This window comes from Thunnus albacares, chromosome 10 (assembly GCF_914725855.1).
Source record: "Thunnus albacares chromosome 10, fThuAlb1.1, whole genome shotgun sequence".
NCBI lineage: Eukaryota > Metazoa > Chordata > Actinopteri > Scombriformes > Scombridae > Thunnus > Thunnus albacares.
In genome coordinates this window covers 22,714,247-22,739,927 of record NC_058115.1, presented here as the reverse complement: position 1 = coordinate 22,739,927, position 25,681 = coordinate 22,714,247, and the positions used below count along the sequence as shown (strand labels likewise).

General features: G+C 38.8%; 1 protein-coding gene across 2 annotated transcripts in view; it reads right to left on the bottom strand.

Annotated features, from left to right (window-relative positions):
- Positions 1 to 6,939: 6,939 nt before the first annotated feature.
- The window catches only part of glra4a (glycine receptor, alpha 4a), a 56,714-nt gene continuing 37,972 nt past the window's right edge, over positions 6,940 to 25,681 (bottom strand). Inside the window, exons 3-10 of one of the 2 annotated variants that reach the window (XM_044362805.1) lie at positions 25,177 to 25,244; positions 23,631 to 23,854; positions 21,836 to 21,918; positions 16,488 to 16,625; positions 16,006 to 16,220; positions 13,668 to 13,817; positions 10,787 to 10,897; positions 6,940 to 7,969 (exon numbers count right to left, since the gene is read on the bottom strand). In XM_044362805.1, coding sequence (XP_044218740.1) covers positions 7,679 to 7,969; positions 10,787 to 10,897; positions 13,668 to 13,817; positions 16,006 to 16,220; positions 16,488 to 16,625; positions 21,836 to 21,918; positions 23,631 to 23,854; positions 25,177 to 25,244 — 1,280 coding nt within the window. In that variant the 3' untranslated portion in view covers positions 6,940 to 7,678. The remainder of the gene's footprint in view (positions 7,970 to 10,786; positions 10,898 to 13,667; positions 13,818 to 16,005; positions 16,221 to 16,487; positions 16,626 to 21,835; positions 21,919 to 23,630; positions 23,855 to 25,176; positions 25,245 to 25,681) is intronic. The other variant, XM_044362804.1, reaches the window with a different exon arrangement.

The window sequence follows — 25,681 nt, the reverse complement described above, 5'->3', positions numbered from 1 at the left end:
ACCAAATCCATCTGGACAAAAATAGAAAAATCAATAACCTGAATGAAGGCAGGTGTTGGACATTTAAGAGTTTTCTCACCTAACACTGGCAAACAATGTGACGTTTCAATGTCACCATGTGTTGTCTCACACAAAATATGCTATCAAGGGATATGTGTCACCAAGTTCACTATGCTGTAGCAGGGTCATTTTCCCAGAGAGGTCCAAAATAAATGCCCTAAAATGTTCATTATACCAGCTGTTAAGTAATTTCACAGTGAAACTGAGATTGCTGTCTACAATAACAGTCTGTGAAATCAACAAAATCAGGTACCACCAGCTGACCCATAAGGCAAAACCATCCCAGCAGCATATTTAGTTCCATGTTGTTATCACTATATTGGTCAACATCAGAGGTTTGTGTTGGATAAATGTCCTTGAAAGACTGCTCTATTTCCATATCAAGTAGTTCTAATGGAAGAGATGATATTTTAGTGACACATATTGCAGGCTTTAAAGCATTTGCATGTGAATAGTATGCCATCATCATTTCATGCTTTGAGGCAAGTGACATCAATACATTTCTGAAGCTGTTTGTGTATCTAACAACTTGCTTAAATAAACTATATTTTTGCCTCAAAGCACATAGTCCAGAGGCTAACCAAAGGACCAAACCCTCTTATCATATCAGGATAATGCTCCAAAAAATGGTGCTTTGGAGTTCATTTGTGCTCTGGGAAAACTTCCAACAGCCTGTGGTGATGTTCTGATATCAGTGTCTAGGTAGCAAATACTATCCTCGGTATGAATAGGGAATACTACAAGCTCAGTAATATCTTTTAAATTCATGAGAATTTGCCATGCTGGATAATTCAGTGGTATCTTTGCACCAATAATGAATGATAATAATCTTAATTATGTCCAATTTTAATGTGCGTTCCCACCAATACTTTTGCTAGAGACAAAATTTGTTTGGATAGGTTGGGGGTGATCAGTTTTATCAGTTTTATCATCTGTATGGAAATTGAGTTATGGACTTGTTAAATTCTGTCAAGGTGAAATACTGCTTGCAGAGGAACACATTAAGACATAGTGCCAATTCCAACAGAATTATGCCTTCAAAAAGATTGTGTAGAACATCTGGTGGGTAGCCAGTTACAAAATGGAAATAACACAGTAACACAATGGTGTACCAGAACAGGATAGCCCTTTACAGACTGAACATGTAAATCATAGTTCTCTTTTGTTCTTGATGGAAAAGCTCCTGAACGCGTTTCCTTTTGCTGATAGTCAGAATGGCCCCTGATATAAAACCTATAGATATAATGTACAGAACAGCTTTCTGCAAGTCCACTCAAAGATTGAGATCCAAGATTGGAAAAGCACAAAAAACAAGACCTCTGATATTATTTATTCTCCAGTGTTCTTCAAAAGAGGCTCCAGACCACTTTCATAGCCAATTTTTTTTTTTTTTTTTTTTTACATCATTTGCTTTACAAAGGAGAGCCAAATAAAATGATGTTAGCTGCGATCTCAGTTCAAATGGTACATTGCCAAGTACCCAGTGCCCAGTACACTGCTGTGACTTTGTGTTTTTTGTTTTTCATGAATTTCCAAGAGGATTGCAGATTTCAAAATCGTCTATGTAGAGTATAAGTGCAATACTGAACTCTTTATTAGCATGAAATTAATTTAGCTTGAAATATTTACCATCATGGAAGGATGCCAATTGTGAAATGTTTGAATGTTTAGTCAATACATTGTTTACAATATCTTCATTATTCAACAATTGCTCTAAGGATTGAAGAACAGGCACATACTGAAAGCTGCAATTCTCCTCTGGATCTAAAATATATTCAAGTGGCTCAATTACACTGAAGTTTTCCTTAAAATATTTTCCCCCTCTTATATTTTGAAAAAAGGAGACTGTCAGGATCAAAGGCAGCACTAAGAGGATTAAAATGACACAGTTTGTCTACCAATTCGCTGACAATAGCTTCATCAACAGCACAGTTATTCTTTGTAAAAATATCACTCACTAACTTGAAATGACTAAGTCGATGATGTGCAGATAAACTGAAGCTGTTCCACCAAGTCATCAATGCATTTGCCAGAGACATTATAGATGCTTTCCAATTTTAACAAGAGGGAACCAACATTTTTCACTATCTCACAACCCAACTCTAAGGTAGTATCTACGTCCACATGAACATGTGGACATAGATGTCATTCACAGTAAAAACTGGATGTTTTGCCATCATATCAGTCTTAAAATCTTTCCATGAATAGGATTTGTGTATTCTACGTCCGTGTGTCGCATAAGTCCCAAATATGTGGAAATTTAGATGTTGAAAATAGGCTTTTGTATTAAGATGAGCAACAAATTTTACATGTGACAGATTGCATGTTCACACTTCAGTTTCCTGTGAATTGTGGGATCTATACTAAGTGTCTTAAAGGAGCAAAGACAGTTTAAATGAAGACAGGGTACTTAATATCCACAACCAAAGGTATCATACTTCACTCGATAATGCTTGAGAAGTGCCCCTTTTGATGAAGCCACAAATGTGCAGAGCTTACATTGCCATCCCATAAGCTGCTACCTAAAAAACAAACAAACAAGGTATGTTAAATAGTGTTACCATATGGAGCTAACAGACTGGTTTAATGCTACTTCCATTCACATAAATACTTTTTGGACTAATATGTTTTATCATACAGATCTATAAAAATGACACCTAATGTTATTTACTAATTGATGTCAATAATTATATCTACTCCCAACTACAGTTGGGAGTAGATAGTAATGGAAAATCTACCCTAAAAAAATGTAAAATGATGCAAAATTTCAAATTCAAATATATCTGAATCAGACTTATTATATGGAGTTAGCCAAGCAGTTTGGTGGTTGGAATAAATAGACAAAGTCACAATAATTCTAATATCAGGACTTGCCCCTTGCAGAAAGTAGTTAACTAGCTAATATACTACAGCATGGCTGTGACAGTATTCAGTAAATTACACCCTATAAAGTTGTGTATACACAAAGACAGGATCAATATTTCATCAACTTTTGCTAGCTGGCTACTTACCAGGATTTGCAAGGAGTCTCCCAGGTGGTTATCGCCACATATAATTACTGTAGGAATTAGTAGGAATTCTGCTTTTTCAAGAAGCAGAGAGGGAGTTAAGTACATGCAGACATGAAACGTGCTGACCAGCATATTTCGTTTCAGATAACACCAACATAGTATCAATCCAAACCTCCTAACAGCATTAGTGTTGGGAGGTTTGGTATACTGAGTATACTGTAAATCCTACTGGAAGTGAAACCACTGTAGGAGACTATTACATGTTTCCCAGCATGATGGATTTAGATCATTTAAGACTGGATAAACAGGATATTTTCATTAAACCTTTGCACCACCCACTCAGTGGTGGAGTCTCAAGTGGCCATGTAGAGAAAGGTGTATTTACAGTGTAAAGATATCTCTTTCCACTGGGTGACATTCACAAGGTTTGCATCCATAATGCTATGTGGAGCACACAGTTTTCCTCTGTTTAGACTCATATATTTAAAGGTGACACGTGTAGCGTTGTCTCATTAATATATCACTGTCAAAAGAAGCCGATATTTTCCCCTCGGCTGCTATTTCTTCATCCAGCAGTCTTCTACTTGGCTACATTGTTTCCTAGAGATGCAGGAATATTTCTAGGGTTTGCTACTACAGATTTCAATTTTGGACCACCACAATTCTGTTAATTCTACTGTTATACCAATTGTTAAGGGCTCTGCATAGTCATTAAATGCCCTAAATGTTAATTTGTTGTTCAAAGAGAAGTTGTTTCCAGTACAGTGGCTGTAAGATTGTGACCTGCTGGACAAAATTTGTAAAAAAAATCTTGAAAAGCAAAAGAGGAGAAGAGCAAACCACTGACAGATAACAGCTCTAGCAATTTAACACTGATTGCTCTTGTAAAACTAAGTTGGAAAATGCTGCACATATTATTTTTTTTGTGTCTACGTATGTGTTTTTGTTTTTATGTGCATGAAAGGGTAAGAAGCTGGTGCTCTAAGGGACAACAGTATTGATTGCAGGTCTTAGGCTGCTCTCCCAAAGCTCACACATCAGTTTTAGCTGTGGCACCACTGACATTCAGCTGAAATCAGTAGGGGGAAAGCATGTTGATTACCCCCGAGGGAGACAGCAAGGGCATGCTTTGGACATGATGACCAGCAGCTACATCAAAATGCGGATTCTTTCCTCTCCTGCTCATTGTATGTTCATTTATACCTAATCAAATCACTTAAAGTATGTGTCATTCATCAGCATAAAACATTCCTTAGAGGATGTCTTCAAATAAGCAGCTTCACACTGAACAGCGTCAGGCGTTTAAAGCCTGTTGGAACAATGAATATTTAATGTTCTCATTTGGGTCCATCCTTCCACTGGAGGATTACTTTATAGATCAGTGTGATAGCTGTGGTTTTCTTTTTGGTTGGTTTGTTAAAGCCATCACACTCTTGGGATTTTGTGCGTAATGAAAGTAAGCACGTGAATCCAGTTGACCGAGCCAAGAGCCTGCGTTATTGGAATCCATCAGTCATCCGATGTCCTTGAAGTAACATACAGATACATTCTGAAGGAACATGTTGTTTTCTTGAAAAGGCAGTGGACCATAACGTTCCAGAAATCATGGGCCTGTTTTGTGTGCATCAGTCAGGGTTTGTAGATTTAGAAAAGCCTCTTATTTTATCACAAATGTGCCGTTATTGTTATCGTGATTGAAACAACACCATCACTGACTTACAGGGGAAAGGAGAGTAGTTGTTAAGGTGATGGTATTACTAATAATACTATTTTTCTGCTTTGGGCCTGTGACATTTTTTATATTTGTAGAGTCTTTGTGTTAAGAGCTTAAAATTTCAAGTCAACTTCATTGCTTTTTTGTCAGTGGCTTTTTGATGAGCATTCAGAATATAACATGTCACAAACTCAATATTTTATTTAATATTCTGCGAATTAGCTACATTATTGTTTGTTTTTCAGGGTCTGGACTTTCACAATGGTGAAAGCAGTGTCAGTGACACGCAGTAGCCAATCATTTTGACACTGTCATGCCTTGAGATTCTCTTTCAGAAATCTTCTTAAGCTGTCAGCGGCAATATGAAGGGCTTCAGTGAATATATGTCAAGCTGTCCTTACTTGGGAAACCGGCTATTACTTGTGTGTCTATAATCATGCTCCACAGATGTAAATACCATCAACCTTTTTATAAAGATCTGCAACAGAGGCCCAGAAAAAGACAATATGGAGCACTGGAGGAGCTTTAAAAAGCCCGTGTCCCATTTCCATACTACATTATTTTACACAGGTTTTGGGTATGTATGGTGTTCACACAGGAATTGAGCTTTTTGACGATGCCACTAACCCAAGGATTTCAAATTTGGAAAAAAGTTTATTTGCTTTTTTGCTAAAAGTTAGATTGGAAGATCATTACCGTTCTCATGTCTCTCTGTTCATTATATGGCTAAAGCCAGCAGCTGGTTATGTATGGCTTAGCATAAAGATTGTAAAGGGGGGGGGGGGGGGGGGGGCAGCTAGCCTGGCTCTGTCCGAAGGTAACAAAACTCAATGTGTCAACAAGACTTGAGGAAAAAACTGTGCCTGGGCAAATATTTTGGCATAACCCAACACAAATGTGCCGTTTTCATACTTCAGTTTTTGTACAGATTAAACAGACAAGATACAACGTCTGATTAGTGAGCTTTAAAATAACTGGTAGGTGAGATGTTTTTTTAAAATCTTTTTCAGAAAGAGCCAGTTATGAGAATAGTATCGACCTTCTCATTCAACTCACAGCAAGAAAGCAAATAAGTATACTCCCCAAAATGTCGAACTGTTGCTTTAAGAGTTGGGGCTTCAATGATCTGGGAGAGCAGTGCTATTGACATGCAACAGCAAATATTTTTGACATTTGCATGCCCTCACATTCTGTTTTAGAAATCTACTTAAACTATCAGAAGCAAGTATGAAGGACTTCAGTGAATTTATCAAGCCACTCTGACTTGCTATCTGAGGCAATTAGCTGGATCCTTTTGTTTTTCTGTATTTATGCTCCAAACATATAAATGCTGTCAACCTTTAAAATTCTGCAACAGAAGCCTTTTATTTAAAAGTTTTCCTCCAGTACAGCAGGCTGATTCGCCCCAAAAAAAGATAATATGGAACAATGGATATGGTTTAAAAATCTATATCAATATAAAAACAAGATGATAGAGTAGAAACAAAGGCATGTGTGAAAACACACACACAATTTTCATTACCTGGGGAACTACAGAATACAGAGCAGTTGATTAGGATTGCCGACAAAAGAACAGTAGGCTCCAGCCGCCTCTCTGAATTCATTGTCATTAGCAGTGGAACACCAAGCCCTTTTCAAACTCATTAGTTGATAACAACCCTCTGATTTCCCATTAAAAAACTCATTCATCCTCCCTTGCTGGCGAAGCTCCCCCACCACTGCATCCCTGCTTTTCCACACCTTCAAAGCCACTCCTGGGACTGGGAAAGAAATGGCAGCTCTTATGCAATTTTCTCTACAAGTTTGTGCACAATTCTTCCCAGATTGATTATGCACGTATATGGTTTCACAGCGAACAATTACAGCCATGATAAAAAAAAAAGCCTTACAGAGAGTTAGAACCACTGATGTGAGCTGAGTACTTATTTTGCATCTGCAGCATTTACAAATTGCATTATTGTAAAATTCGATTTGCACCTTCATTTTAAGGTTTCGTCCTTTTCCTTCTGGGATTTGGAGCTGATGGAGTCTATTAAAGAACGAAAGAAAGCAACAGAAAAGTAATTGTGTGTGTGTGATACAGTTAATCTGTGGCTGTGTGAGACTTTGTATCCTTTTTCAAACCAAATCTCAGATTAAAGAGAAGCAAAATCATTTGTGTTTTCCTGGCAGAATAACAATTTATTTAAATTTAGACAAAAGGAAATACATATTTGTGCTTTGTGCAGTTTAATGAACAGCTTTGTTTATATACATTTTATACACTGTTATATATAATCTCTCATTTCAAGTAGCTAAATTCAATTATCACCACTTATTGAATATTCATAAATATCAAAGACTGTTTCCTCACCCACCCGCCGCCCCCCCACACACCCATTTGTACCTATTTGATAATCTAAAGGTGTAAAAAAATCCATTATCTTTTGAATTTTCAAAAACATTCATTCAAAGATGTTAAATAGTGTCAAAATTCAAGTCAGTATGTCTCATCCAGCCAGGATCAACATCGACTTCTCTCTTCCATAATGTTAAAACTCTTGCTTTTAGCCATCATTGCAACAAAACGTCATTAACCCACAAGTACCAGCAGTGTATTGTCTCTGTTGTAATCCGAACGAATCAAACCAAGACAGATACCAGAGAGCAATCGAAAAACAGCAACAACACCACCCTGAATCCACGCAGCTTAACCTTGTCTTTTGGCTTAATCACTCCTTGTCTGAGATCCTGAAGACGCACCTGAGCACAAAGTTTTAGCAATGGTTTTTAAGAAGCAGATATGCCTCTTGACACATTTCCTCATGGTAATGTAGATCTGACAGGCAGTTTTGGTTCTGAGAAAAAAATAAAATAAAATAAAATACAGCAACTGGAGTCGGCAGAGAGCATTTTACAAATTTGCATGGATGTCTTCATGTCGCAGCACTTTATAGGTGACCCAGTAGAAGATGTTGAATATGAGGAAGCTCAAGGGAAAGACAGCTCTGGATATGGTGTCAATGCGCTTGGCCCGATCCACAAAACGCTTGTGAAGTATCTCGCCGTCGTACATGGTAACTGGAGGTGGGGGGTGGAAGACGGTGGGCCCTTCTACAGCTGTACCATCCTTGGTCTGCAGGCAGTGACCCAGTCCGTAACCCCGGAAGTAAAAACCACGGCTCTCTCTCACCAGTTCCTCCTCCTGTGGAGTCAAGCATAGGGAAAACAGATTGGCCTCTCGCTGTCAACAAGAATTAGCTCACAGCTTTTTACATTTCCACACAGTGGCTGATTCCCGAATGCGTTTGGGGTGTAGCAGCACAAAAGAGCAACAGAGTGAGAACATCCGCAGGAGAAAAAGAAGCGTGGCCCACCCTTGAAAAATTAACATTTTGACTTCAGGGATAAAGCTTTTGTAAATACTATAGATGATTTGTCAGTCATTGTGTAAAACGTGCACTAGCTCCAGTTTGTGCCACTTATATATTACCTTTATTTTCAAGTCACAGAGTTAAGCATCCATTTCTCTAAAATATAAATACCTGGCAATATTTTAAAAACCCAGAAGGTCATTTAACAACACTTAACTGTGTTCTGACAGTATATCCAAAATCCTCTAACCATCAAGGTGAAAACATGTTCCATCTGCTGCATGACAAAAAAGACTTTTGACCCGTTTCTCAAGCTCAAGCAAGGACATGACATATGTACAACACAAGAAAAATATTACCTTTTTCATGTGTATGTAAATATAAATAATAGAAAGTAACATCAATACAGATAAATATAACTGATAATACATGTTTAAAAATTTAGTTCACAATTAAGCAGAAACATACAGTATATCGTTTACAGCCACCATCTTTGTTTGGATTAGGAAATATAGTTGCAAAAAAATCTTTTTATTGGACGGCAAACTGAATATGTTATCATCCAGATTGTCTTTGATTTTGAAAATACCTTCAGAACACCATGAGTGTTGTTAATCAACCTCCTGGGATTTTCAAACATCGCTTTGTGTGTGTATTTTTCAGAGTAATGGATGCTTACCACTGTGACAGTAATGGTTATACATGAGAGGAACAAATTGGGGCAGACACTAACCTCGGATAAACTTTCTTTAATCAGTTAAGGTTTTTGAAGTTTCTCTGACACAAAGGGGGGAATCAGAGGGCATCTTCATTAGGAGAAAAAAAAGGAATTATAATTAAAATTAATCAAGAAATTAACCTCCATCTCTCCTTTCTATCTCTTTTCAAAACTGCAGAATGATAGACCTTTCAAAATGTCTATTAATAAAAAGTCTTGATCTCAATCCCACCCCTCGAAAAATCTTAGCTTTATGCTTTGATGAATGGTGGGGCACTTTTTTTTTTTTCCTTTTTACAGTGAATAAGACACTGTTCCCGCCCTCTGAAGAAAATATTAATAGACATGCAGCTTAACTCTGACAGCCCTCTGACACTTTGAGAGATTCACTTTAGTGAGGGAAAGTGAAGATGTGGGATCTAAATTGGATGATTAGTAGTCAGTGTGAAGTGTCCTGAAAGCTCTGATCCCTGCGTCCCTCTTCCTCTCTTTCTCTCTCACTGACCCTGCCAGCGCTCTGGTACTCTGCCGAAGTCCGCATTTCACTGCTGGACAGACTTGGCAGTGAGACACTACCAGCTCCTGTCAAAGGTCCAGTGCTACTAATGTATTTCACACCTGTCTCCACTTGTCTCTGGCGCTTATTGTTAAATTTCTCTTGCACAGTATATTCATTTAGTCCTTTTAAAAACGTTCCTTACATCTGATCGCCACTCTTGTTTAGAAAGACAAAGACTAAGCTGCTAACTTCTTATTGTTAACTTCCTTTTTCTTGCCTGGTTGTAAGTAACTTTACAAGAACTAACTATCTGTTGCCCCTATGAAAAATTGCACCATACAACAGGGGATAGGGAGTTGTAGCTCTTCTAGCACAGTTTAATTATCCCTCCTACACCTTCCTAAACGATACAGTACATCATGTGCTAAAGTCTAATGGTGCGTTTCTTCAAAGATAATAGGTGCTCATCGTCTCTGCTCTGTGCTCTCAGCAGTAGCTATGCACTTTGTGATTTGTTGGCATAAAGATCAGCTGATACTTCTCTGATTATCACATTGTGCTCTGTGGAGAACAAAGCTACAGTGGAAATGAAGGTTTGGAAATCTGTTTTGGTTGATAGCTCAAAACTAAAAAAAAAACTGATCAATGTAAAGGAGTAGTTTGAGAAAATACACTTATTTGCTTCCTTGCTGAGTTAGGTTAGAAGATCAATACCATCTATCTGTTTAATAAAAGTCTTGTCTATTAGCTTAGCTTAGCTTAGCATTAAGACTGTGAACAAGGGGAAACGGCTAGCCTGGCTGTATGCAAAGGTAGCACATTTTGTTTTTACACTATGGCTTTTGTATGATTAAAACAAATGAGATATAACTTGTTAATTAATGAGCTTTAGAGGTGCTAGTAGGTGGATTTTGTTATCTTCAGAAAGAGCCAGGCTAGACCAGTCTTCATGCTGAGCTAAGCTAATTGGCTGCTAGCTGCAGCTTCATACAGTGTACACACAACGCTTTGCAAGAAAGCAAATAAGGGTATTTTCCAAAATGTTAAAGTATTTCCTAAACAAACTAAAATATTGCTGTATCTTTAGTAAAGTGTACTTTCTTGGAGAACGTTCTAAATGATAAGGAGATTCAAAATTTGTCCACAAGGAGAGCACAAGAGGGAGAAATGTCTAAGCATAAAATAATCCCTGAAAATAGGTTATACATTAGGAAAAGGGGAAAGCACTCCAAATCAGAAATGTTAGGATAAGGAAGGTCAAAAAGGGAGGGCTATAGTGACAGGGTGAGGCCAGCACAACCCACAACCAAAGATGCCAGGAAAAATTCAAGTTTGAGGTGAAAGTTGCACGACACAATCAATTTGGGAGGCTGGAGGCATGGACAGAAATTGGGATTGAAGGTCAGGGTTGACACAGGGTTCAGTTTTTACCCTGGCACAGGCGCTGCAGTGCTGATTCAGATTCCTGTAGGTTGAGTTGTTACCAGGGATGTCATTTGCTTTCCGCAGCGACTCAACACTCCCAGGCTGACTGGCAAACACCTCCATTGGAAAGGAAGGTAGACAAATTGAAATAGTAGTTACTGTTCCTTTTTATTTAATAGTTTGATGTAAAACAAGACAACAAGTGACGACAGGTGAGTCTGATTTGAAAGTTTTTGTAAGAGAGATTCATCAGCCTTTCATTTATAATTTGTTTTTGGATGTTTTGCTGGGAACAAGAATTCCTTCTGCTTCATTTAAATTAAAAAAAACTACCTGTGCCATTCCAAAAATAAAGTGATTAAAGACACAAACTTCAAATCAACAAACTCAAGCAGACGTTTTCAGCTTTTAATTAAAGTGGCATTGTGAGTACAGGACATCATCTGCAGCTGTAAGTTTAGGGAACAGGCTTTGAAGACTAAAAGAATCCTCAAGGAGCCAATTCAAGTTATTTTTGTAAAAACTATAAATGGAAGCGCAGATCTGCTTCTTTATTTTTGTAGTTTTGAAGGGTGTGTGGACATACTGTACTATAGTTGTTTGATATCTCTGGTGTTTTCTCAGTCAAACACAAGGCTGGGAAAGTGTATTGATTAAGCCTGGTCAGTCTGGGATTTGTACACTCATCAGATTCCCAACCACTCTCTGGTACAACATCGGGTCATGTGTCAATACCTCTCAGATGGATAGTTTGCGACCTCAAACTCCTCAGTGGGAGTAATTGTGCAACTGATGTAGACAGGGGGAAGTCCTTCTCTCTTAAAGGCCATCATTTTCTCTCTCCTCTTTGGATGCAGGAGGGCAGACTGCCCAGTAAATCTGCTGGACTCTTCTTCCTTCACAGGGAACTTTGCCATGAGTATGGGGTGCTGCCCAGTCTGTGAGTTGTTTAATGGGATATTCAAGATGGTCCCATCTGTTTCTCTTGAGAGTAACCTCTTTATGTCACAAAAGGTCTTGTGCCACTCTGTAAGCACTTTTATTCGACCACTTACAAGCTGTTTGCCTTGATGATACCAGTTCAACATTTATGCATCCAATTTAGGGGATGTATGTTTGGATGACAAATGATATCGACATTTTAAGAAAGGGGACCAAAGAACTTATAATTTCTAGCTAATGATCACTGATATTAATAAATTGTATATTAGGGATTAATAGAACAGTGATAAGCTATTAATAAGCTGGTGTTTATCCTTATTATTATTTCAGCATAACTTGCTTTGTCTTTTTAATTTGCTCGTTAATTCATCAGGAAGATGCTGCCGATGGACACTTTGACCAGTTACATTATGGAAAAGAGACACAGACAATCTGGACAGCTGAAAATCTGTTTAATATTAACATCATAACATTCACAACTGCAGACTTGATTGCATAGTAGCAAATGAGAAACCCGTTACCCTTTGATAATGTGTGGTTTACATAACAGCAGACTTAATGGCTTATTGGAAACTGAGAAAGTTATTAATAAAAGGTAATTGGTCTCGCACTACAATATGCAATCACGTCTGCAGTTCTAAATGTTAGTAAGTCATTCGTGAATGGTGTGTGTGTTTGGGTGGGGGGGTGGGGGGGGGGTGTTTTCCTTCCAGAAAGCCAGTGGCCAAACTCTCCATTTGAGGTTTCTTATCATACATTTCAAGAGATAACAAAAAACAAAGCAAGTTATGCTGGAGGAGGAGATAAAGGCAAAGATATTTGTCATAACCTGGCACACTGTTCTTACAAATGGTGTATTATTGATTTATAAAACATTATTTATTAATATGAGTAAAGTTTATGTATTAAGACTAAACTTTTATTTGGGCCTTGAAAACATATTCTCCCAATCAGGTTCTTACTACCAGTGATGCGGTCTTGCATGGACACTGTCAAAATTAGGATACCTTTGGTTATTTAACATGAGATTTCTGTCTGTGCTGTTTTGTCTGTGCTCTTCTCACTGCTCTAAAGTGGGCAGTGCTCAGTTGGAAAAAGGTTATGTGATCTACTTCATGTGCACCGATCAAGATTTAGCAGTACTGGAATCAAACAGTGATGACAGCTGCGGGGTTGTTGGCTTATGTTGCCAACACAGTCAATCAAATCTGATCAAACCACTCCCACACAGTCCTGATGAAACAGAATAGCTGAGTTTTTGAGTGATAAGTCTTAATAAAAACTACCTCAGGATATTTCTTTCCAAACTTTAACTTCGATTAATGCTTGCTTAGTCATGAATATGTGATGAATATTTAATTTAACTAAGATTTTAAACTCACTAGAATGTGGTACAGAAGAAAACTTTAAAGATATATCAATATTACAAGGAATCTTTTCAAAACAGTGGCGAAAAAGGCAGTCAGAGTCTTTCACATTGCCCACAACAGGTCAGAATATACACCAATGTATCACCCGGGGTGGTTGCAGTGTGAATGCAGGGTTATGGTATCCCAGTGCCACAGGGCTGGTAGCAAGGCTGTTGCTCTGTGTCAAATGGAGTGACAGAGGGAAAGGATCACAAAGGTTCTTCACAGGTCAGTGCTCGCCATGGAAACAAGCTGAACTGAAATGAGCAGATCTTCCTCATGTAGTATGACAGCCAGCTGTAGCGTGTTGATGTTGTCAGTTCCTGAATATACAACGTCCCACAATAACAAGAGGCATAAGTCATGTTATAGGGGCTGACAGGGACGTGTGTGTATGTGTGTGTGTGTTCCTGGTGCTTACTTTTTAGAAACTGCTACAATTTGTGACACAATATGTCAGTGTGTATGTGTGTTTTATCTTGTGGACACATGCTTTAGCCTGTGAATATGTATATGTGCGTGTGATTTATACTCACTATTCTTTGCTGCCGCTGCTTTTTCCTCAGCCTGATGAACTCCTTGTGTTGCCTTGAGACAAAGTTAACTGCCGCGTACTCCAGCAGGGCAGCGAACACAAACAGAAGGCACACCGCCATCCAAATGTCGATCGCCTTCACATAGGACACCTGTGAACAGACAAGGTCACAGAGTCATCAATAGCCAATCAATGAGGCTGATGGATAATCTGTGGGTTGTTCACAATCTACCCATTCCTCAGCACTGGCATGTAATGACACACATCTTTAGGGTGGCCTAGAATTGTAATGAGTCAGTGGGATGTGGGCAGTTGACACATAGCCATGAGACAGGTCACGGCCAAGACTTGGGGTGAGCCCTGGCCAAGTTGTTCATGAGAGAGGATATGTCACAGCACATCAGCAACGCCCAGTGAGCAAAGCGTTGTGTGGAAATTTCACTCAATTGAGCAGCAGTTTGTTGACTGTTACAGATACATACAGAGAAGTGAAAAACAAAACTAAAAACAGGAAATGACACGCCATCAGAGTACAAAATCTTACCCCCCTTGTGTGCACTGGAATCACCTCAGCCATGTTTTAATCATCACAACTCATTTTACCAATATTGGATTATGCTGATGTTGTATACCAGACTGCATCCAAAACTAATCTTCTTCCTCTCAGTGTAGTTTATAACAGACTATGCAGATTTGTTCTTGGCTGTCCTTTCATAACTCATCATTGTACAGTGTATGAAACTCTTAATTGGACCTCTCCCATCATAAGAAGACAGCAACATTGGCTGCAGTTTATTTTGAATGTATACATTTCAATATAGCCTCACTATTTAAAACAGTTTATGGTGCAGTAGGACAGTGTTGGATTGCATTCAATTTTGCACACAAGCAGTATTTATGTACTGTGAAGCAGGACAGGCTTATATTTTGACTTTTGACTGGTTGCTTAACACAAAATGCAGTCTAAAAGAAAGAGAAAGGCTTTCCCACAAAATTCAAGACATACTACTTCAATAAAGTACAAAAGTTAAAAAGCTTTTATCATCATGGCTACATGATTAAAGACCAAGAAAAGAGTTATACTCTTAAATATAGTGAATGTAGTTGGGGGCTGTTTTCAGTTGCACATTAATACACATTTGATATACTGGTGTACTGTATACGCGAGTAGGTCATAAAAGACTTCAGTGTCTATGTTAATTGTAATGAGGCAGCATGTAACCCAGAGCAACAGAGTGGATCATGGATGTGTTTCGGTTACACAGCAATACTTGTTAATAGGATCAATTCATTGTTGATTTTTGGCTTTTCAGGGATTTTTGGAGGGTCCACATGCACCAAAAAATGCACTGTCTCCCCATATAAATCAATCAGTGAGAGTTAACTGGTAACAAAGCACGAGGCAGCGGTACTGTTGCTATGGTTACCTGCTGTCTAATATACCTTGCGCACTGATTTGGAACGGCAGTTGACCAGAACTATCATCAAGGTATCCTAAAACACATTTTTATTGGACATCCGCTGGTCAATCCAAAACAAGTATTTGCATTTGTGATGATATAATAGAGTCTCTGTCTCTCCTCTGACTGTGTTTTCTCCCCAGGTACACTTTGTGCCCTGCCCTGCACGTCTTTCACATGCAAGTGTCCTCACTAATTAGCTTTGTCCTAAATTAGTCTCATGCAAAGTCAGCATTTCATGACCGAATATGCCCTAACAGGTTGTCGCATTCCAGAGCTTCTCTTTTAAACATCTCTTTTGGCAGAATATGGAGGGCATGACCCGTATATCCTTTCTGGTGCTCAGACTTTGATGCACTGACACTTGTTTCATGGAGCATTTGAGTTAGCCTTGTCAGCTGGAAATATAAAGTATGAAAGGAAATACTATTTCTAAATCATCTATTACTTTTAGGGGGATATGTCAGAGCAAAATGTCAGAGAAGTTTCTTTTTTTGGCCATAGTTATTAGATTTTTTTTTTATTTAATCCCTGACACTTGTGTTGAGCTGATAACATGTAATGCTATTTCCTCTCACACATACTTACTACTTGCAGGAAGAAGAGTATGATTACAGTTAAAAATATGTTCATTGGTTTCAGTAACCAATATTTCAAGCTCAGTAGCAATAAACCTTTGTTTGTCTGTGCTCCATTGATTTCCAGACATAAGCAAGACATGTCAGAAATAGCTTGACATCAGGTTTTTTAAACATCAGGTTCTACATTAAAAACATGCAGGAGTTCAAAATTTTTGCAGTCATCCCCTGTATCTCTGTCCACCTGCCACTTTGTACAAACTATCACACATTTTGGTCAGTCACTAGTCTCCAGACTCACCTTGGGCAGTGAGGCTCTGGAACCAGAGCTCTGCGTGGTCATCGTCAGGACAGTGGTGATGCCCAGGCCCACTCTGGCTGGTGCAGCGTCCATGTTTATCCAGAAAGACACCCATGAGAGAATGACGATGAGGAGGGAAGGGATGTACATCTGGATCAAGTAGTAGCCCATTTGACGTTCCAGGTGAAACTTCACCTCAATGCAGGTGAATTTACCTGCAGGCACATGACATAGTACATGTTTTTGGTTTTTTTAGAATTACACTGTTTAGCAGAGTAAAATGTAGTGACATTACAATTTGGTAAAAGAAGCAGCCATTTGTAGGATAACTCCCCACAAAGATTAATGTATTTTTCAAATGACTGTCGCACCGTCATACATAACTAATTTTACATGCCTCTGGAGAAGAAATCAGTTGAATCACTCAGTTTCAGTTCAGAATTTAAGCAAATTCAACACTTAAAAATGAATTCATTATGTACCTGTGTTGTAATATTTAGTGCAGTAGCCCAAATCCTTCTCCTCTTTCAGCACAAACTGGGGGAGGGTGAGATCATCAGCCACCTGAACGGGGTTCTCAGACAGCCACTCAAAGATCAAGTCATTCATGGTGTAACCAACTGTGAAAAGAGAACAGTGGAGATATAGAGATGGGAGAGGGTATTTAAATGAAGAGAAATAATAAGAAATGTGTCAACCTTCTTTTACTTCATCTCACGTTATTTTGAATGGATTAGAATATGAATTTTTCCGCTGTTTGCTCATCTTTCCATGCTTCTCGCATATTATTGCAGACACATTTTGGCATATGATGTGTCTCACTGTTTTGACATGCATTTCACTACTGGATCCTTCATTTTCAAAATGATATCCACTTGTGAAAGAAGGGAATGAGATGCTACCAATATCAAATATCTCAGACGTGTCAAACACTCATAAAACCTGGTAAAAATTGCTTATCACCACTGCATTATGACAAAACGTGTCACGAGATACCTCGGCACTCCAAAAATAAGAGTTTTATGGGCAAAAAGATAAAAATAAACTTCTTTGTCAATCCTTTGTGAAAGTAGGTCTGACTTTGTTTTATTTCTATTTCCATACCTGGAGAAATATGTGTGCTTAAGAATTAGCAGTAGCTACTTATGCAGTTTACAGAGAGAGGGAAATATCCAATTATGCTAAGCTAACGTTGTTATTTGGTAATTTTGTCTAACTTAATTGGCATAAAATTTTGTAATATGAGGTTTAGTGTGTTTTTCTTTTCTGTGATATGTGAAGTCTCTGGTCAGATATGTCAACCTTATCATTATATTACCACTTTTAACTACTGGCAGTTAGTAGGTTAGTAGGTGTAAATATTTTAACAATCCATCTCTAGTGACGTGTAAATCTCCAATATGTAAACTCTTGAGTTATAACTAGGCTTAGTTTGAACTTATAAACAGCTGGTGCAACCGGCTCCAGATGTATTACTTACTGAATATGAGAGGGAGAATGCATTTAACATTTCTTGTTACTTTGTATTTACTACGTGCATTTCAAAGACACAAGGCTGTTTACTGTTAATTTCAAATTATTGGATAAATTCAAGTACACCACTGCACAAGCTGTTAAATATTCTTATTCTTGTCATCATTACTGCAGAGATCCCCCTCCCCTTCCTCCTGCTTAACCTCATTTTTTGTCTGGGATCTTGTTACCACAAGTATATAATCTTTGAGTCAGAAATATCCGAAACCTTGGCTAATGAGACTCAGAGAGGGGGAAAATGAAACTTGGAAGATTGTGGTGATGTAATGTCCCTCTGCCCATCTGTCCAGCTACCAGCTACCCTCTGCCATCTTGTTTGTCACAGTAAAGGTCACATACACACACACACCACTGCTACAGTAGTGTTGTCGCGATTGCTTGAAGGTTACAGAATAATAGGGGGACATGAGGAGCATATCTGCCTGTGACAGTGAGAGATACTGTATGTGCTTACACGCACTGAGCTGATTAATATATGTAATCTTTCCAGTACCCTCCGCCATGCATGTGGCCGCACCAGTAAGAATGTATACATTGTAACATAATGGAATATGTACATGAGATTATTTTTTAAGTGAATATGCAGTTTAGTAAAAGATAAGTCAATAATTATTTTACTCACACATACACTGTTTGCATGATCTTTTTTGAGGGTTGTACTCTGTCTCACAGCTGCCAGATTATAGGTACATTAAAAATGCATGCCACATGCAACAACAACGCAGAATTCCTCACACATCTGAAATATACTGATGCCTACTGGGACCCTTTAGGGCCTGAGTTACAAAGACATCAATTATTCAAGATGTTATACCCTAGCCGTACTGCCCGCCTGAAAAACAACACCGCTAAAATACACTTATCTTGTTCATGAGGAGAATTCACTTTCATTCAAACATCCTCCTATAACAAGCAAGGGGAATGCCAATGCTTTCCTAAGATAATGAAATGGTATTCTCTTCTTCCGCCAGCTACAGCTACAGTAAGAGGCCTCAAAACATAATTGACATAGCATTCAAGGTGCAATAAAAGTGATATTCATGAGGCAGAATGTCTGGAATATCTTGGAAAGATGGAGCAATGACTGTTAGTCACATACCATCTCCGTTTTCATGTTAAAAAGCCGTTCACCTAATGAAAGCCACTATCTTAATGCAGCTATGGTAATGCGTTCTGATTTGCTGTCTTAGTCTTGCTTTTCACTTATAGTGTAAGTTACAAAGTGGATTTGAGGTTACTGGGCACTAATGGCTCAAGGCAAAGCAAAGTGGTATAAGCTGCATATATAGGGCTTTGATGTGTCAGAATAAGGCAGAATCTTATGGTTGGTTCTATTTATATATCTATATAAGCCTGTAGCATGAAAGGCCAGAAAAGATGATTGGCCTAGCTCTCACAAACCTGAAAGATAACTCTCCTTTTTTCAGCACCCACCTCTCTCTCTCTTCCTCACGCTGAACAGACTGTGTTGCCACTGCTACATTAATGGCAGTAAAACCTATAATGTCCTCCTAACTTTCAGCTCTAGCCAAGGTGATCACACCCTTGGGTGGTGTACAAGCACTTGTCAACACAAGGCCAAGTATCCTCACTAGGCCTTTAATCAGAAATGATTACGTCTCCTCTAATGGCAATGTGACATGATACCCAGGAACAAATGCATATACACCTACACACAGCTGCCTTCAGCAAACATCTGTTGGCCTGAATGTCCCCTCTCCCCACACAACTAAAGGGTAAAATGTCTTAATATTTTTGTTCTTATGCTGGCTGAATGTACATTCTGCACAAACTGTATTGGATTTTTTTTATCTGTTTGTCCCTAGGTTAATTTGCAGAAATAAATCATGCTGCTTCCTGTACAAAGAAGAAGTAACTAGTCTTCTGTCTGGGAGCTTGCCATCTCTACATTTCCATTTACATTCCATTTTACTGGCCTCAGGCAGAGCCACATTGAGGAAATCCTCAGAAAGATGAAACCCTGTACTTGAGCACTGGAGCTGATTCCCACAGCCCCATTGTCAGCCCCCTCATTCCCCAAAACTGTTAACCTCTTCCTTCAAACTGGTAGTTTTCCATCTGCCCTCAAGGTCGCAGTCATTTGCCCCCTCCTCAAGAAGCCCACCCTGCACCCAGAAGTTCTTGCCAGCTACAGACCTATCTCCAACCTCCCTCTTCTGTCCAAGGTGTTGGAGAAAGTGGTTGCTTCTGAGCTTTGGGGCCACCTTAAAGACAACAACTGAAAAATTTCATTTAGGTTTTCATTCAGCACACAGCTCTGCTCAGGGTTGTGAGGGACCTGCTGAAGGCAGCTGATGCAGGGTCCCCTTCTCTCCTGATTCTCCTTGAACTGAGTGCTGCATTTGACACTGTGGATCTCATTATCCTCTTAGACTGCCTCCACACCACCATTAGACTGTGAGACTCTGAACTTAAGTGATTTCAGTCCTGAACTGAGTATGTCCCACTGGGAGGATGCAAGTCTTGATCTCTCCCTGTCACCTGTGGTGTATCCGCAAGTATCTGTTCTCGGCCCTATCCTGTTTACCCTCTACATGCTCCCCCTTGGACGTGTCATCAGCAGACACAGGATGTCTTTTCATTGCTATGCTGATGATACCCTGCTGTACATCAAAACTGCCCCAAGCCCTTCTCCGTCTCTGTCTTGAGGAGATAAAGGCCTGGATGAATACAAATTTCCTCCAGTTAAACAGCAGCAAAACTGAAGCTCTCCTTATTGGCACTCCACACTAGATTCATTCATGTCCCATACCTCATCTTACCTTTGACGGCCAGGACATTCTCCTTTCCTCCTCAGTCACAAATCTGGCAGGTTTGACCCTCAGCTGACTTTTGATGACCATATGCAAAACCTCTTTCTACCATCTCAAAAACATCTCTAAACTCTGCCCCTCTCTGTCAGAAGCAGAGATACTTGTCCATGCCTTTATCTCCTCAAGACTGGACAATTGCGATGCGCTCTTTGCAGGGATCACTGGCAGGAGCATCTAGAAGCTCCAGTACATTTAGAACAGCACGGCCAGGATCCTGATGAGAGTGTGAAAACACAAACACATAATACCAATTCTGTTTTCATTGCACTGGCTCTTTGCCTCCTTCAGGACTGACTACAAAGTCCTGCTACTCACATACAAATCCATCAATAGACATGTGCCTCCCTACTTACAGGAACTGATCATACCACAAACCTCCAGATCTGCCAGCAGCTTGCTCCTCTGGGCCCCCAGTACTAAGCTCTGCACCACAGGGGATCGAGCCTTCTGTTCTGCTGCACCACGCTTGTGGAACAGCCTTCCTGACCATGTAAGGGCAGCACAGACCCTAGACTTTTTTAAAAAAAGGCCTAAAAACATTTCTATTCGGGAAGGTTTTTTCATCTTAACTCTTATTACTATTTTCTTTATGTTTTGTGTTCTATGTTATTAATACTGCAGCATTTTGAGTTTCATTATGAATGAAAAGTGCAGTACAAATTAAATTTATTATTATTATTTTATTATTAAACAAACCAATACCTCCTTTCTTATTGAATTATATAAGAAGGTAGGTAGATATACCAGTATTCAGCTTGACTTATTTTTTTTGTGAGAAAGCTGCTCTTAAGGAGCGGTGACTCCGTGGCACGAGTGCTCCTTCTGTTTCCCCCTTTGCTAGACTTAAGTTCTTTTGTCCCTATGACTGGAAATTAGGTCACCTCTAGGCACAGGGGGTGGGTCACATATAATAAAAGGGACACAAAATTAAAGTTTTATTATTTATATCCTGGAAATTGGTTTCACGAGGGCAGATACTATCTCTGCTAAAGGCAAGGGGAGGCTGAAAGGGGAGACTATTATTCCTCCCCTTCGTTTTATCAGTGTAATAAGAAAGACCATTTTAAAGTGGCTTAAGCGTTTTGTATATTTCTTCAACTCTCCAGTTTAAATTTATGTTTTGTAGATGTGAACAAGTAAAGAATGGTAAATAATTGTGATTTTTCTTTCTGTAGCACCACAAAACATGAAGGACATTGCCTATAAGATTAATAAATAGCCGTGAACACAAGCGATGCAACTAGAAAATCATCAGGGAATTGTTTTCCATAAAGGACTTTGTGAATATAACCTCAATAATTAGACACATTTATACTGTAGTTATGTTAGATACAGCTCCTATCTCTTGGAATATAGCATGGTTGGACACTTTACAAGCTGGGAAAAAAGGTAGAAAATAGGGAACAAAGGGAGATAAACGCAGGAGAATGAGACAAAAGGAGGAGGAAGAAAAGAAGACTCACAGCTTTCAAGCTGCATGGTACAGGTCTGAATGTCCATTGGGAAATTCTTCAAGTCCATAGGGCAGGACAGGGTAAGAGTCAGCCTGAGATAGAAAAACAGATTGAAAGAGAGAAGAAGAGCCACAGGGGACAGCAAAAGGCACGAAAGGACTCAAGGAAAAGACACCATAACAAAAGGACAAATGATAGGTTAAAAGATCAAAAGAACAGTGAAATAAATGATCAGTACTAAACTGCTCTGTGTGAGATAAATTATGAAAAAGATGTCTGTATGACATCCATGCAATAACCTTGGAAAATAGAAAAAAAAGACTTTTCCTACAAACACAGTAGATTGGAAAACATATTGAGTTACTCTGCCATTTGATTACTCGTCGTAGCACAGTAATAGCAAAGTAATTGGTGTAGGCATCTCTACTTTTATTTGTTGTGGTGTTGATGCATTAAGCCTTCAAGAATCCTCAGAGAAGAGAGAGAGAGAGAGAGCAAGACAGAGAGCTATTTGGGAGTCTGTCTAGAGAAAAGCTGTGTAATTACCTGCTGTAATGCATCGCCCAGAAGCAAGACAAGAGCCGCCAGCAGCATACACACAGGCACCCATTTGCTACTGTGTTATGATGACACAATATCTTTTTCACAAGCTGAAGAACCAACTACAAATACTCCTGTGATTGACTCTTTCAACAGTAACTAAACTGTATCGTGTGTTTAGAGCAAACAAAGATGTTTGATCCATAATTGCAGAACATGGTTAGTAAGCAAATCTAGTGGATGTAGTAAATCAGTGGAATGAGGTGGTAATTAGAAGTATTTGCAATACTGTGAGACTGAGTACAACGGATTGCTTGTGTTGCATGTTTCTCCCTATTTCCAATGTCACTTTCAGTAAAACAAACACAGTGAAATCCAGTGAAATATAAATATTATAGTAGATTTATTGTGTGTTTTTTTGTTGTTGTTGTTGTTGTTGTTTTTACAGTGAAACATAATTCCCAAAAGACAGCCTGAAAAGTTTACTGAAAATGAAATGAAAAATGAAATGGAAAGTCATGTGACATGCAAGCAGGGGCTAAAAAAGGTGTCATCCTATGCCATGGTTTCGTAAGCCATCTGTAAATTTCCCATCTGTGTGGTATGGCATTAAACAAACAGACTTTAAAGACCCTGTCCTATATATGTCACTTGACATTTTCATTCATTTCATGCCTGCACCCATTTAGTACTTTGGTGACCTACAGTGTGCCTAAGTGGGCAGAAAGGTGCAGTAGGGGTTGTGTGATTAGCGGCTTCGCAATCTGTGGCAATCACAGTCAAGAGGTCATGTATGAGTGGGATTTGTTTGCCATCCGCCTGCTCGGACCAGGTCAGACCAAGTTGAACTCATGTTTTTTAATATTTTCTTCACTTAAGCTGGAGGAAGTAGACCCAAATAGACTATCTTTTTGTGTATCATGGTTGCATGCCTCACATTTATCTTATAAATCAAAGTCTAGATATATTTAAAGGCAAAACTAACTATTTTTATGTCATTATGGCAATTATACCAGCAAAGCAGTCTGTATTGAGATGAAAAATGCACATCTTAATCTAATTTAATAAAAAGTGCTGCTCATTTTCAAAGTAAATTATAAGTAATTATGAATATACCATAAAGTGTTCATTCTGTGTATATTTATTGACTTATTTAGCAGTAGCCTTTCAGAATAAGCATAAAATAATCCTAATATCATTCTCTGACCATAACAAATTCAATGGCTCTGATCTTTATGTTTTGGGGAAATAAGCATGATTTCACCTGATGCTGTACAGAACGCTGCCATCGTTGAAAATCCGTAGCAGCTTGTTATCGGTGGTGACCTCGTGGAAATTGGCTCCTTTCTCGTTTGCAAAGAATAAATCGGGTTTCCAGATAGAGTCCAACATGGATGGATCCAGATCAAGGGAGTCATCTGGGTATTCGCTGTATGCCAGACGAGGGTCATTCCATTTTTGCCGTAGAAATACATTGAGCCTGTAGTCCTGTGGAAGAACTCAGGGTAGTTAATGGGAAAATATATCACCGGTGGAGTTTATAATACAGTTGGAAAGCTTAGAGATTTGAGAAGTTTCTGGGAATGTTTTGATACAGGTCGCTCTTGGAATCTATTCTATAAACCAATCTGAATTCAAGCTCACCACAGCTGTTCTATGAAAGATGAAACTTTGATGAAACTTTTAAGAGCCACCTCTGTTGGATTGAATTTCATTCTAAATCTACAAAATGTATTTTCAGCTATATAAAACCTACTTTCTGTTATTTAGATTTATCTATTGTTCTCTTTTTCCTTAGAAAAAAAGCACATGACCACACCCAGTTCCACCATTGGGAGACATGGTATTAAGTTTAGACAACACTTGGCCTCAGAGGAATAGGTGGTGGACAGTGTTTCTGTAAATGTAAGTACTATTAAATGTTGACATACAGTAACACCCAGGATAAGTAAGCACTGCATGATGATCCATTTTTGCAATGTAGCCTCATTATTTCTGGATAATAGAGGCATCACTGCTGTTGAAATGTTCCTCATTTGATTTTACCAAAAAGTGACTGATTGATTAAGATCCTACAGTTTGTTAAATCAATGCAGCCATGTACAGCTGGTGAGCACAGGGATGTCGATGCAATGAACACAATAACTCCTGCCTGCAGCCAACATACATGAGTAATTAAATTAGAATTCTGATCTGTGCAATCAATTCAGAATTTATCTTTGAGCATTGTAGATTGTTGCTTTTCTTGCTTGTTCACTTTATTTATCAGAATAAAAGCATGCTTCACCAGTACATTCAATGACATCATTATAGCTGTCGTTCTCTGGGCTGACCTGACTGGATGTCCGGCCCTCTGGGCCTCCATCAGACATCGTTAAACAGCTCACCGCTGTATTGTGCTGACCAAGCAACTATAACACTGTAAATGCAGACATGAGGGCAGCCATTTTACCCTGAACCCCTTGTCCTCCCCACCCCCGCCCCTCTTTTCATTCATTTTCTCAATTTTTCATTTTAATTGCAGAGTGGACAGTTCATTATCAGCATGTCAGTGACCCATTGGTCTCTGAAGGTTGTACTGCTATGCTCCAGGAAACAGATATGAGAGAACGGCTTCGGAACTAAGTGGATTAGCAAAGAAGTTGGTAGAAAAGAAAGAGGATGGAGGATGAAGTGTTTCAAGATTCTTGTATAAATCATGGGAGAGATGCAACTAAAACTATACAAACCATAATCATGTCTGGAGACAAAAATAAATTACAGCAAGATTTTTAAATATAGTACTGGTGTTTGTAAGAAAACACATTTACCATGGTAGTTTCTGTGATGGACCCAAAGCTGTTGATGAAAATATTGCAGGTGACATTCACAGGTGGGCCTGAGGGAAGAAACAAAAGAGAAATTTACACATCAGATTCACATCAGATGGGATGTATGGGACCACACAGCTGTTCACATTAAAATACCCACAATTTTATATATCTCTTGTTTTTAAAATGTGCAGATACCTCCATTACTTTTCATCCTCAGTCATTATGACTGTAAATGATGTCAAAACATAAGCCAGGCCAGCTCCATTATTGCTTTTGAATATTCTCCTCTTTAAATGCATTGAGAGAAATTGATTTTTTTTTTTAAAGACCTGCTACTTCAAGTACAGTTAGAGCTAAAACCTCCCATATTAAAACTAATCACAAGATAATTTTAAGGAAAAATATTGAAAATAATAAGTAACTGTTGTTAGAAGTAAGAGCCAGTCAGGTCACAGAGATGAGTCTGGCTACATTTCTGCACAGTGCCTGAGAAAATCATCAG